Source organism: Hesperophylax consimilis, chromosome 11 (assembly GCF_061612785.1).
Source record: "Hesperophylax consimilis isolate HC1 chromosome 11, BYU_Hcon_1.0, whole genome shotgun sequence".
NCBI lineage: Eukaryota > Metazoa > Arthropoda > Insecta > Trichoptera > Limnephilidae > Hesperophylax > Hesperophylax consimilis.
Window position 1 is genome coordinate 24,282,257 of NC_142846.1, and position 14,295 is coordinate 24,296,551.

General features: G+C 32.9%; 1 protein-coding gene across 2 annotated transcripts; it reads left to right on the forward strand.

Moving 5' to 3' along the window:
* The first annotated feature begins 4,759 nt into the window (after positions 1–4,759).
* Positions 4,760–13,446, forward strand: LOC149419940 (uncharacterized). 2 transcript variants are annotated; one of them, XM_089637099.1, is made up of 3 exons: positions 4,760–4,877; positions 11,396–11,631; positions 13,008–13,446. In XM_089637099.1, the coding sequence occupies exons 2-3, from the start codon at positions 11,467–11,469 to the stop codon at positions 13,365–13,367; spliced, it is 525 nt and encodes a 174-aa protein (XP_089493225.1). In that variant the 5' UTR covers positions 4,760–4,877; positions 11,396–11,466; the 3' UTR covers positions 13,368–13,446. The 2 variants fall into 2 exon arrangements, with proteins under 2 accessions (XP_089493225.1, XP_089493226.1); XM_089637100.1 differs by lacking the exon at positions 4,760–4,877 and adding an exon at positions 10,528–10,602.
* The last annotated feature ends 849 nt before the right edge of the window (positions 13,447–14,295 follow it).

A 14,295-nucleotide genomic window follows, 5' to 3' on the forward strand; every position in this document is an offset into this window, starting at 1 on the left:
TGGTATAGGTGCAGGATGCGCCTGCCCATCAATTGCGTGGCGTGCCAGATCGGGAGATGCTGGTTTGGGGAGACACAACCCTCATACCCTTTACCTTCCCAGAACTTCATCTCTTTCCTTTCTTTAACAAATACCCCCCCCCCCCCCCACACACACAACATCACAAAAGATGACACACGCCCTGAGAAAAAATATTTTCCTCAGGGCCTCCTGTGTGGGGTTAGTGTCAACTACCTGTCCCTGTCTGACAGTGTGGAGTACATACCAACGTCAGTGACATTGCTGCACTATATGGTGCAAACCGACCAGTTAAGAAGCCTGTGCAGTGAACATCCTTAGTGCTCCCTCAGTGCGTTTAATTCAATTCTATCACGGAAGCTTGTACAGTAATTACCACCCGCAGTGCCTCTCAATGCCATAATCTGATAGTATTATTGTCCCAGCGTCTGGATGATGTAGGCCCTCTGATTGGTCTAATTCATATTATGTGATTCGGATAAATTCTGCATTGGGAGTCTGCAGGCAAAAATACCAATCTGCCCCTCAATTTTAAGCAACATTAAGGTTCATTTCGGTTTGCAGGCGACTGGATACAAAAAAATAAGACATTAAAAATTAAGACACGATTTCATACTGAAAAAGAATCGCCACATGTAATACGATATTTTTTCAAAAATATCGTTTCTCCTCATATAATTTTTGGATAATATCGAAGAAAATATGTTTTAGAAAGTTTATAATCCATTGGATTAATTAAATTACAGTGAAAATTATCCACAATTACGTGATTACGTTTGACGTTTGACGAAAAAAGCACGCGTTCATTCAATATGGCCGGCAATAGCTGGCCGACACAGAGCGCACCTCTGGCGGTGTAAAAACTAACCAAATAACTGGCGCGAATATTTAAATATGCAAAATTACTTCACCATTAAGCGTTTCATAAGAAGATTTCTTCTGGAAGTTTATTTAAACTTTGCAATGGCATTTTTCATTATTATTTATAATTTTTTTTGCTTATTAATTATATCTGATTTTATATTGACATGTTTTATAATTTCAAAAATTTAAAAATTATTTATTTGCGATGCTTTAATCCTGATTGTTTATTTATATCTTAAGAAATAGGGTAAAAATACCGTTTGAAGAGAATATATTTAATTTTTTTATTTAGTATTTCAACTTTCAATTTATTAGAATAACCGTTATTAAATGTTATTTGTCTTATGAATATATTGTTTTATGGTTTTATGCAATTTTTTTTCAGGTCTTAAAATACTTCACACAGGATATAAAGCATCACAAATAAATAATTTCGAAATTTTAGAAATAAGAGAACATGTTTATAAAAGTAGATATAATTAACAAGATTTTTTTTTATTTTTTTATTTATTTTTCATGTTCTCCGTAAAACGGTTATTCACCAATACATTATGGAGAAGATTACAAATTAGACAAAAAGTATAGCAAAACACATAAAAAGGTCAGTTTCACTACTTTGTGACATACGTCAAAAGATAATTGTTAAACTGCCTGTAGGTTACGTTAAAAATGTCGATGGTCAATGCAGACTCGTTGAGCAGTTCAGTCGCTAGTTATAAACTCTCTTTTAAATATTTTCCCACTTAACTGGTCTTACATATTGTAATTCCTAATTCTTATAAACCCAGCCTACTCTTACCCCTCCCCCCTCCTTCCACTTCTTTTTTCCAATTGTAATCTATATTTAATTTTTGACTTCGGTGTATACTTCGTTCATGAAACATGTATTGGTTGTATATAATAAAGTGATGTTATAAAAGTTATTTGTTTTTTAATAAAATAAAGTTTAATAGGATAACATTATTTTATCTATTTCCATTGTATATCAATGCATACGTACATAATAAAATGTAAACATTATGTTTATTTATTAATTGGACAATTTGCATAGCGCCGCTTGTGTGAGATATCACCTCAGGGGCGCTATATTGTAATAATCTACCTTTATATATAGATTTTTACTCTCCTGATGAAGGTGTATATATATTCTAACTTTAAACTTTATTAGATACAGTAACAGTTTTAGGTAAAGAATTACCACCAGTTGGAGTAAAATTTACACCTTTTAATTAAACCGACTGTTAATCTCATCGCACAATTACCCTCCTTTTATCCATAAACACGGGTACAATTAATCAATATGTAATAATCTATTATTTCAGTCAACTTTGTTATAACTATCTTCAATTGTTGTGACAAACTATAACGATATTGATTCAACTTATAGACATTGACGGTCGTAACACATATTTAAGCACTGCAAGTCTCCTATGAGCAAATTATATTAGGTACCATAACAGTTAATATCAGTGCCGTGCAAGAAGTGCCGCCCGCAGGGCCTAGCAGCAAAAACCCGCGGAGCGGGTTTTTAACTGCTAGTATTGATTTATTGAGCCTAATCACCTTCAACATACCAACTACTAGCTCGAAAACTATTTTTAATACAACAACAAAATCAGTCATTTAGATACTCGCGTATACAGGGTTTTCCAATAAGAGGTGTTATTTTGAATATCCCGCTATTTCGGTAGATGTTACTTTTGAAGCCGTCATTTTTTAACCTTTGACAAGTAGAAACTACGCCATTAATAAAAATGGAACGATACACGCTTCAACAACGCATTAAAATTATTAAAATTCATTTGAGTGAATCAAATGCAAATTATCTTGGGTGATGAGGCCCATTTCCACCTCGGTGGCTTCGTCAACAAGCAAAATTGTCGCATTTGGAGCTCGGAAAACGCAAAAGTTATTGTTAAAAATCCTCTCTAACGTGTGACTGTTTGGTGCATTTTATGGTCTGGCGGAGTCATTGGACCTTACTTTTTCGAAAATGAGGCTGAAGCAACAGTTACAGTGAATGGATCGCTACCGAGAGATGATTAATGATTTTTTATGGCCGAAATTGGATGGTATTGATCTAGAAAACGTTTACTTTCAACAAGCTACGTGCCACATAAGCAACTAAACCATTGATCTTTTACGATTGAATATCAAAATAACACCTCTTATTGGAAAACCCTGTACATAGATTACATACATTTGGCAATACTTGGAATATAGTTAAAAGAAGGTTATTCTAACATATCTTACTAATATTAATGAATAAGTATAGAATAATACTATTCTTCTGCATTGAGTCTTCATTTAACTAATAGCAAATTTTACTTCTTGATTACTGTTGCACCAAACTATTATGTATATCAAATGTTTGTAAAAGCTCGAATGGGCGTAGAATATATAAATAAATGAATATCGAATTCGCAACAAGACGTTTTCCAAAGACCAGGGGAAAGATATATAGATGTGTCAAATATTGATTACAGACTCCTTTATCAGTAAAACCACAAATTGATTCGCAGTCAAAATTTGCGACTCAAAAATTTTTTTACACTACTTACTACTACTACTACTGTATTTTTAAGTAAGGCCTTTGTGTTTCCATATTATTAGACATTAGATTTAATTATTGCACTAGATCTTTTTGGTTTAAGGTCTACAATTAAAATCGTTTTTTTAGAAAAAGTTATTTCGAATTGTTTGGCCTTCAGTAACCACTTTTTACATCAATTTTATAATAGCCAAAATTGCATGCAAGTGAAAAGTATTTAATATTTTCCTACTGCAACTAGAATTAAATGCCGACACTGATTGATGTTACAGCAATTAAAATCAACAACAGAACCAATACGTGTTTTATTTAACTCTACGATCTTTCAATAACGATACTGTAATTTAAAATTGCTTTTTTAAGACGAAAAAAATACAGTTATGAAAGTTTAAAATTTGTTACATTTTGTACATTGCATCAACAGAATTTCCTTATTTATAAAAATACAACAAAATCACAGTTTTTATAAAAACGATAATCTAATCTAATATATATTTTCTTCATAACCAGCCACTGCAACCCACCGGTGATTATGATGGTAGATAGCTGTTGGTGTCACATCGAAAGTAAGAGAGTTTGTAGGGGGTGGTTAAGCGTGGGTGGGAATGGGTGACGAAAATGTGCTTTGTTATGGGAAGGTCACGAATGCTTCAGATTATTTCAGCATGGACCCGCAGACTGTGTTGGTGATTCTGGAAGGTTCCAGAAAGTTCATAAAGGTTTCCGAAGGCTCTATAAGGTTCTGTATGGAGAAAGTAAGAAGTTTCTGTAAGGTTCCAAACTGAGTGGTGGAGTGTGTCGACGAGTTTAGAAGGTTCCGGAAAGTTCGAGAATGCTCTGGAAAGAGCCGAAGCAACGCGTGGCGGGGTACAGCAAGTTATTAATCAAATCGAATAAGCTTCGTATGTTGCACAGTGGACACCTACTTTAGAAATGTTTAAGCCTACCTTCTCAAAAGTGTCATGAACTAAACTGAATAGTGTTTCTATGTTCTTACGCAACAAAAAATGGACCAAAGTAAACAGATTTTACAAATGTAAGCCTATTCTTCAGACACGCCATTGTGCGGATGTTGACCATTCAGAGAGTTGCAACAGGAAGTATTCATTCTACAAACTAAAATGGCGAATCTATTAATCAAAGCTCAGCAGCGCAGTTCTGTCATTCAAATGTTTCGCAATGGACTTTGGATGAGTGCCTTTTGGACAACTCGTGGATACATGCCGCGTCGGGTTTGAATTGAACCCAAAACGCCTAAGTTTTGCAAGAAGGTTAAAGGTTTAAGTTTGGTGCTATTTTTAAAGAATTCTTTGCAAATGAATTATGTAAGAACTCTTATGCCGCGTGCCAAATTATACAATGATCATTACTCAGTTGTGTAGTGTGTGGTTCATTGTACTGAGCGCAGAGCAGGCATTAGAAATTTTTTCGACCGGTGCAAAAAGTAAGTATATATACACTAAGATTGACCCCTAAATATACCAAAATTGTTTTCTTCAATCATGACTAAGTATCAAACATACTAATTTCGATTCTGTTCTGTGCGTTAGTTAGTCTTGCGCGAAATCTGGTTCTGAAATTAACTCATATCTGTAACTTATTGTGTGAAGAATCCAAACCAGCGATTAAATTACCAATACTATAACATTTTTAACAAAAAATTATTTTTGTCAGTTTATAAATTGGAAATGATTTGTCAAGAATTCAGACCATTCTTTTTTTATAGATCCGCGCTAGTATGTTATAATACTACATTCTGTATTAATATTTAAAAGCAAGTGATTGTAAAATTTTAATTTTATACATTTTGAACAATTGATTACACTTTCTATTGTGTTCGTAGTGGAGTCGAAATACAGGGTTTTCCAATAAGTGGTGTTATTTTGAATAGCCCGTTATTTCGGTAGATGTTACTTTTGAAGCTGTCATTTTATGACATTTGACAAGTAGAAACTACGTCATTAATAAAAATGGAACGATACACGCTTCAACAATGCATTGAAATTATTAAAATTTACTTGAGTGAATCAAATGCAAATCATCTTGAGTGATGAGGCCCATTTCCACCTAGGTGGCTTCGTCAACAAGCAAAATTGTCGCATCTGGGGCTCGGAAAACCCAAAAGTTATTGTTGAAAAGCCTCTCTATCTTCAACGTGTGACTGTTTGGTGCGGTTTATGGTCCGGCGGAGTCATTGGACCTTACTTTTTTGAAAATGAGGCTGGAGCAACAGTTGCGGTGAATGGATTGCGCCATCGAGAGATGATTAATGATTTTTTATGGCTGAAATTGGATGGTATTGATCTGGACAACGTTTACTTTCAAAAAAACGACGCTACATGCCACACAAGTAACGAAACCATTGATATTTTACGATTGAATATCAAAATAACACCTCTTGTTGGAAAACCCTGTATTATATTCGAATCTAGCGGTTTTAGGATAACATTTAGAATTGAAAAAGCTGACTTACCCTTGGTATTTTTGATCGATATTATGGCCTTGCGAGACAATGCTGTTTATCACTGCGCAAGCTTCCGAGTCGTATTAAACGCATTAAAGGATCATGTTCACTGCACCGGTTTTCTTACCATACTGGTTATGTATAAATAAATTGTTACAGTGTCACTGAATGTAGATACTCCACACTGTCAGACATAGAAAAGTAATTTGGTGGTGGAATGCAGGAACATGTATTAATGGAATATGCACATAGTTGCGTCAGCACAAAGTATTTACGCTATTACAATTTTTTTCCATTTGCAAGCTACAATTCTCGTCAGACTATATATTAATTACATTACTCGTTTATTCAAAATTGTGTTGTAGAAGACGCAAATTAATAAATTTTTGACGGTTGGTAAATTCATGTGATTTTTTAATATTGCATTACGGTTTACATTGCATTAATAATACATTTTTTGTCAATCACGCGCCATGGTTGTGCAATATTGCTTAGTAATTAATAGGTGATACCACAGTAAATAAAACGTAAGTGATTCCAAGTTTAAATACTGAAGACAATATTAGTGATTTTTTCAAACGAAAATCTGAAACAGAAAAATCAGAAAAGGAAACGGTCACATCTGGGACTCGAACCCAGGACCCTTGTCTTTCCGGGACAATGCTCTACCAACTGCGCTAATGGGACCCTATCCTATTCGGTCACTTTTAACTGTATCATACTTCGAATAAGAACTACCAACGTTGTCTTCATTTTTTCACCGCACATTTTTATTGGCAACTATCTTTATGTAGGTAGAGCATTGTCCCGGAAAGACAAGGGTCCTGGGTTCGAGTCCCAGATGTGACCGTTTCCTTTTCTGATTTTTCTGTTTCAGATTTTCGTTTGAAAAAATCACTAATATTGTCTTCAGTATTTAAATATTATAATTTGAGGTTTTACTCAATAAGTTATTCCGAAAAATAATGATTCCAAGTTTATTTATTTTTACTGTTTAGGGTGAGTGGTGAGTGATTCTTAGCGCCCTTTACTATATCAGAAGCTCCATCGCATGTGTACTCAATCCGGCTCTGTTTGTGCCCGTAGGTATAAGAAACTTAAACAAGTGTATTTGTTATTATGTCCAAACGTTTTGTAATCTTTCTTCTAACGACGTTTTGATCTGACATAATCCATAATGATGTTTCACGAGAGCTCAATTGTAAAATACGCTAAACTCTTGTCAATAAATTACAATTTTTTTACAAGTTGGGAATCGCAAAATTGAAATCTTTTCTTTATTTACTAAGCCATTGATATTTACTGATGTTGGTGCGAATATACACACAATCGACAATTGTACATAACTTGTGTTTTGTTGACTGAGTGTAGTTTTAACTTGATTGTCTGGCATTTCATCTGTCTGCTAATTTGTTTGTGCGTTCCGTTTCCGGTTTCAAAAATCTGCTGCATCAACTTTATTATTCAAGCAAGCCTTCATTGACGGAATGGCTAACTTTTTCAATATTATGGTACTTGCCTGAAGAAAGTATGAAAAAGAATTGTTATTGAGATAGTGATGATTTTTTGGACAAATTGTATAATTTTATATATTTTTTTACATTAGCTCCACACAGTAGCCTGTTGAGGGTCTTTTTAAGGAAAGAAAGAAGACGATTATCTGGGAAGAAAACACGTATAAGGGATGGGTAAGAATCTGGGGTTCCGAGTGTCTAGGAGTAACGGACGTATGAATCCATGCGATGGGTCGAGAGAGTCTTGCAGAAGAGGTTAATAAGGGCGCTGTTCACTGAACTTCTGGTCAAAACCTTAGACGTATTAGTTTAGAATTTAGTGCATTTCTTTAAGAAACTTTTTCATACGTTTTTCCAAAAATAATGTCCATAACATTTTCGTGCATGGCATCGATTACAATTTTTTAACAAAGAAAAAGTGGGTTAAATCGTGTTCATAGTATACAGAGATACCTTATTTCAATCAAGTACATTGTGCCCGAGAAACACCACATTTGGCACATTCAATTTGCAAAACTGAACTTAGACCAAGATCATCAAAACTTGGCACAAAAAATAACCATTACTTATATTGTATTAAAAGTAATACGCTGTTCAAGCCAGTCAAGGATATGCTACAATTCAACAAAAAGGTTTACTACGGAGCGGTCTCCGTTCTTTGTGATGCAATTTTTTCAAGTGGATAGCGAATGAAAACTGGAGCGGCACAATCATAAACGGGTATATAAATATGAACGTAATTCATTGATTGATTTGAATTGTTGTTTCGAAGAACTTTATTATATTGTTGTGACAGAGTTGCGCAGTTTTTGGTTATACGTGTGTTTGTTTGCGTTCGCACTACAGAGGCAATGTCAAACTTTTTGATTCTTAAACTAGTCTGTTTGTATTTTAATTTGGGGTATTTTAGAGAAATTCAAACGTAACATAGTCATCAAATGGCTAATTAGTCTTTTTGTTTTTGGAATTTGATAGTTTCCGTTAAACGTCGATTTTAGGTCTGTGTTAGCTTTAAATCAAATCGTGATCAGCTGATATACTTAACAAAGTGACAGAAGATGTGCTTTCGTGCAGATCATCGTTTGTTCAAAATCTGAAGTGGACGTATAATCGGTGATTAAAGGGAATCTTTCTAATGTAAAAAAAACAAATAGTGGCCATAATTTGATGACAATGTTAGATTTGAATTTCAGTGGTGGGTTTTTTTTAAAACTCTTTAACAGCTCTCATTTCAGATTTTAATAAAAAAAATATATTAGATTAATAAAAAGGGTTGTTTCACGGAATTTGAACAATTAATCAATTTTCAAGTTCTGTAAAAGTTCCAATCAAGTTATGTTACTATTTTAGTTCTCTGAAGCAACTGGCCCATAATGATAAAATATCAAAAAGAATTCCACAGAAATTGAAAATTAACGCTGAAATTTTATGTTCAAATTCTGTGAAACAACCCGTCCTGGCAATTTTTTAAAAAGTTTTTGATACTACATTCATCCATTTTTTTTAAATTTATCAATTTTGTATAATTGTTTTTTTTTATAATATTAATTAAAAAATTACCGCTCATTGTAGTATTTTGACTATATGTACTTATTTGTGTTAACTGTTTGACTATTCTTATATTTATCTTCACAAATAGTAGTGCATAAAAGTTTATTCATTTTCATTAAATTAGAGTAAAATTTCTTCTACCTTGGTTAGTTATCTTTCTTGCTAACCAAAGTGCTCAGGTAATTCAAAATATTCCAAATTTATCCTTTCTACTCTTATCTTTGCTTCTCTTCAGTCATCGTACGTCGGTACTCGTATTCTGGTTTCATCTTGCTTTCTAAATTCTTGATGTTTACGTAGAAGTACCTGTAAACATATTTTTACTAATGTGATTAAATCTGCAAATGGCAATACGATATTTTCTAATTAATTGCACTAAAAACAGGTTATTTTAACTGTTGGAAGTAAGCAAACCAGCTTATAAGCTGACGATGCTCCAGATATTGTAACACGCTTATCCCTTTCAGCCCCAGTGTTAATTCAAATTAACACGAACTTTGTGATTTTTTTTACCATAACGGTAGCAATTTAGAAAAGCCATGTTTTTGTTTTCTTATAGCTTGTAATCTTTTCTGTGGCGTCTATTTTTTCCGCTCGGTTTAAATCCATATTCTCGCCACAAAAACGATAAATATTTTGACATCTGCTGATTGTGAGTTTCATAGAATCTCTGCTGTCATTTATTACTTCATTTAAGGTGAGATATCAATATTTTCTACTCGAATTACAAATATTTTACAGCATACAGTTGTGTTCTATAGTAATAACATCAGTTCAATTTACTGTTCATAGTCATTTGCCAGAATATTGTAAATGAATTTCAATATTCGATTCAAATTAACACTGGTAGTGACGGACATATTTTCGACTAGTATGGCGTATTTTTAAAGATTATTTCTTTATTTCTGAATGAATTTTAGTTAAAATGTTATTTTTTTCAAGCCTTAGAGACTATCACTACTTTGTAAATATGCATTTTAGACATGAAACAGTTATTTGTATTACTTTTGTATTACTTTTGTATTATTTTTATTTTACCTTACTATTTAAAAAATACCCTCTGACGTCCAATGTTAAGCCAAAAATTTTCAAATAATTTTCTTTAATTAAGCATTACATATTTTATATATGTGGAAACATAATGCGGGTGTGAAAGGGTTAACGCAAACTATTTTTTAACTATTCCAAAATCTAAAGCAAAAAACTTTTGCGAAAATCACAAAAGATAAGCTTGATTGCCAACTCAAGATGTTTACAAGATTGCTTGTTTCTTAAACAATTTTTCCACCATGTTACGATATAAATATTTTGTATTGTGTAAGAATGGTAGTTGTCCCAGTTAACGTTGTGAAAACTGAAGTACATTTCGAAATCAATCAATTATTTTATTTGCTTTTTAGAAGGGTTCCACATGTCGAAAGATTGACATTCACAGTCGGAGATTAAATCAGAAATTGTACACGATTTCATGTAAGAAATCGGTGATAGAGACACGGTTATTTGTCTTTCTCTTTTTAACACTATAAATATTATTAAATTGATGAGGTGCTACCACAGTTATAGAAGGAGCTTTAAGCAGGTTATAAAATTATAACAAAATACCTACATTTGTTCTTCCGACAACGTTTTGATTCTTGAAAGTAAGATATTTTATTATTACCTACATATTTATAATTTGCTTGGTGTTATATGTCTATTGAAGTAGTATTCCAGTAATAAAGACAGATCAGTAAACAATTCAACCATTCATATACATTGAATCTGAGATTCTGTTTTGACAAAAGATGTAAAATTAATTTAGAACATCTCTCAACTAATTTACAGACATTAAACCTCATGTTAAACCGTTTTTTTTATCGATATATTTATTTAGTTTTTGTTCACATCTTAAAGAGCACAAATAGCAAGCTACGAATAAAGTTAGATTTCAACAGATCATGTAAAAAAAAGTTAGCCTGCACCGTATTAGATAAAATAAAGTTAGGTTGCAACAGATCAAATAAAACAAAGTTAGGTTTCACCAGATCAGATAGAACAAAGTAAGGTTGCACCAGATCAGATAGATCAAAGTTAGGTTGCACTGTATCAGGTAAAACAAAGTTAGTTTGCACCAGATCGGATTTATGTATTATCTTTAACCTTTATTATTATCTTTAGTCAAAATATTACACAGAATCAATTGTGGGTCAAGTTTTTCAAGATCTTGTTCCCCTCTCTCTATTCGGGTCGGGAACGACAAGGAGCCTCCGGGCACCCCTGTTCCGTGCTACTTCAGAAGCATTAATCGATTGCATGCCCAATACACTTTCAAATTATATAAGAGTGACTGCCAACCGACTGTATTTCTATGAATCTAAACAAGGAATTCATCAGATGATGAAATCTATTCTATTCGATACTTGTTACATTAACGAATACCCCCTTTCTTTCCAGATCAAGCAGCAATTCAGTGAAGAACCGAAACATATTCGCATTTTGGATGACTTTTATCTGATATTTTCAAGATGAATCAGTACAGTGGTTTCCTGTTTATCTTTCTTGCCCAAACATCTTTGGCAGCTCCTTGCAACGTAGTCGAGGAAACCAGTGATAACCCGCGACCCATTGAACTCAACAGACGGTCGGACGGAAAGGGCAAGTGTTTGATGGCTACGTTTGGGCAACTGCACGTGAGTGATTATTAAACACAATTTGAATATTTTTTCGAGTTTACTTTTAATGATATTACCGATTGAGGTTATCACGTATAGTGGATTGTATGAAGGTATTGAGTCATTATTGCAAAAGATGGTTCCAAAAACGATTTCAGTGCGTGTAAGTTCCAAAAGCATGGAATTTTTGCGGTATGCGTCATTCAAATGTTCAGCGATTTGTCAATATTTAAAAGAGAGGAGGCTTAAAAGATCTATTTTTTGTGAAGTAGGAGCTAGTCCATTAATCAGTGTGATTAGTGTTAATAGATGTATTACCAATGATAAATTAGTTTTTAATCTCATAACAATGAAGTGTTTGCGCCCACGCGCATTCGTTAAATTACCATGTTGTTATTGTAACAATATTTCTTTAAAACTGGTGGTAGGTCTTTTAATAAATTAGATGCTATTATTAACAATTAGCTGATGTTTACCCAGCGTTGTTAGGGGTTATTAATGGGAGATAGACATATACCATCACAGAATTCACTTTTACTCAGTATACAATTCCGTAGATATATATATATATACCATATATAATTCATTAGATACATCAAAATTTTGATGTATCTCGTAAAGTTTAGCCAGCGATTTTTTACGACTTAATTACAAAACATCAACTTTTCTCTACTTTATATAAATATAATATGAATGTTTTATATATATATAAACCTTCCATAAGAAATTCTATAAATCATTTTGAAAACCCTGTTAAAATCCGTCGCGTAGTTTAGAAGAACTACTCGCACAGACACGCGGATAGCGACTTAATTTTATACTATTTAGAGAAGTCAGCCTTAACTAACAATTTTAGCTAAGTGTTCTAAAATGGAAGGATGCATAATATGTATAAGCAGAAAGAGTATCCAAAGAATGTTCATTTTGTATCTTAGGAATATGATTAGAGCTTTCCATTATTGAATCCAACGGAAATTCATGTTAAGCTACGGCAAATAAGTCATGATAAAAATACGTACAAAAAAATATTGTTTACCACAAATGTCAACATGTTCAACAACCTTTGGTTTTGCAAATAACATATTTTCGTAATTAAAGGTAAAAATTCATTGAATATTTGCAAATTATTATTATTTCAAATTGATAATCTCATTCAATGATCTATCATAGCCATATATATGACTGGAAATGTGTTGAGAATAATTGAATAAACTATCTGAATTGAGTAATATCCGTTTTTATTTTAACCATGACGTTCAAATAAAGACAGATATTACTCAATAAATGACCAACACAAATAAATCATCACAAACTACGCTAATTTTCAATTCCTCTCAACAAAATGCCCTTAATTATTGTAACCACTCATTTCTCCAATTTTTGTATTTCAATAGGACGGAGCTGAGTGCTTCGAATATTACCAAAAAGGACCATGCGCTTCAGATGAGGTTATAGCCTACAATTCTCTCTCTGGCTTCGGAGAGTGCGTTCCAGATCTGTGTCTGAAGGAAAACAACGAGAAGAGCAAAGACAAGAAGACCTTCGCTCCTTTGGACGATGACGAAGGGAAATGCTTGGAACTGGGTTCCAAAGGATGCAAAGAAGACTCCGACGAATCCTTGTTTATGATTGAAGCAAAATCAAGAGCTCCAGTTTGTGTCGAAGGACCAAAGACATCTGAATCGAAACATAAATCAAGGCCTGAAAAAAATGAAGACAAAATACAGATCGAAAACAAACCAATAAAAGCCTGAGTTCTAAAAAAAAAAATTTATTTGTAAATAAACATTTTAAGGTTTGTTTATGAAACCCGTAGATATAATTATTGTAGATAAGGTTGATATTTTTTTATAAATAAATCACTCTGTATTATTCGTCTTAGATGTTTTCCAATGAAGAAGCAAGATTTTACTAAGAATGTTAACTTTTTCACTAGGCGATGTTTAGTGTAAAATACTCGAATACGAACTTGGTATATGCGACTGTAAACCGAGCATTCTCAATAAATATTTAAAAAAACGTGTTATTTAGTACTTCCTTATTGTTCACTCAGGCTAAGTTGTTTGGTTTTGGGAACAAATAGGTATTACCCGTAGAGTTAATTTGTTCGGTTCGATTTATATGGTCTCCTAGAAATCTTTACGTCTCCCTTACTGTTGTATTTAGAAATTTGAACTAAACGGTGTTGGAAAGAGAAAACACAGAGATTTTTTTTCTCAAATACAAAAATTTACCACAACATTAAAATACATACCTACCTCAATGAAACCAAAGGTTCCGACCACAATTTAAAAAAACAAAAAAAAAACTATGTGAATTTTTTACATATTATTTTTAAATGAAACGACAAAAAAGTGGGCAGTAATGTGTTTTGTTCCCTATTTAGGTAAAAAAAAGTAATTTGAGCCAATTTTTTATGTTTGATTTCAAAGTTTTGATTCCTCAAAAATACATGTTTATTTCTAATAAAAAAATTAAAACAGTATTCCATCAACTTTCAAAAACGGTTTTGTGATTTTAGGATATGTTCAGAGATATCTCACATCGGACAATGATCCGATATACGTGGCCCATACTAGAACACCAAAACTGATTCTATATATTATATACGTTGTTTGTAAAAGTAAAAAGTAAGACATGGGAAGAAACATTTCATAGAGCGGATCTAACATTGCAAATTAT

Coding starts and splice junctions, on each gene's coding strand:
- LOC149419940 (XM_089637099.1), top strand. CDS start 11,467: ATGAATCAGTACAGTGGTTTCCTGTTTATCTTTCTTGCCCAAACATCT. Junction 11,632..13,007: donor CTACGTTTGGGCAACTGCAC/GTGAGTGATTAT, acceptor GTATTTCAATAG/GACGGAGCTGAGTGCTTCGA.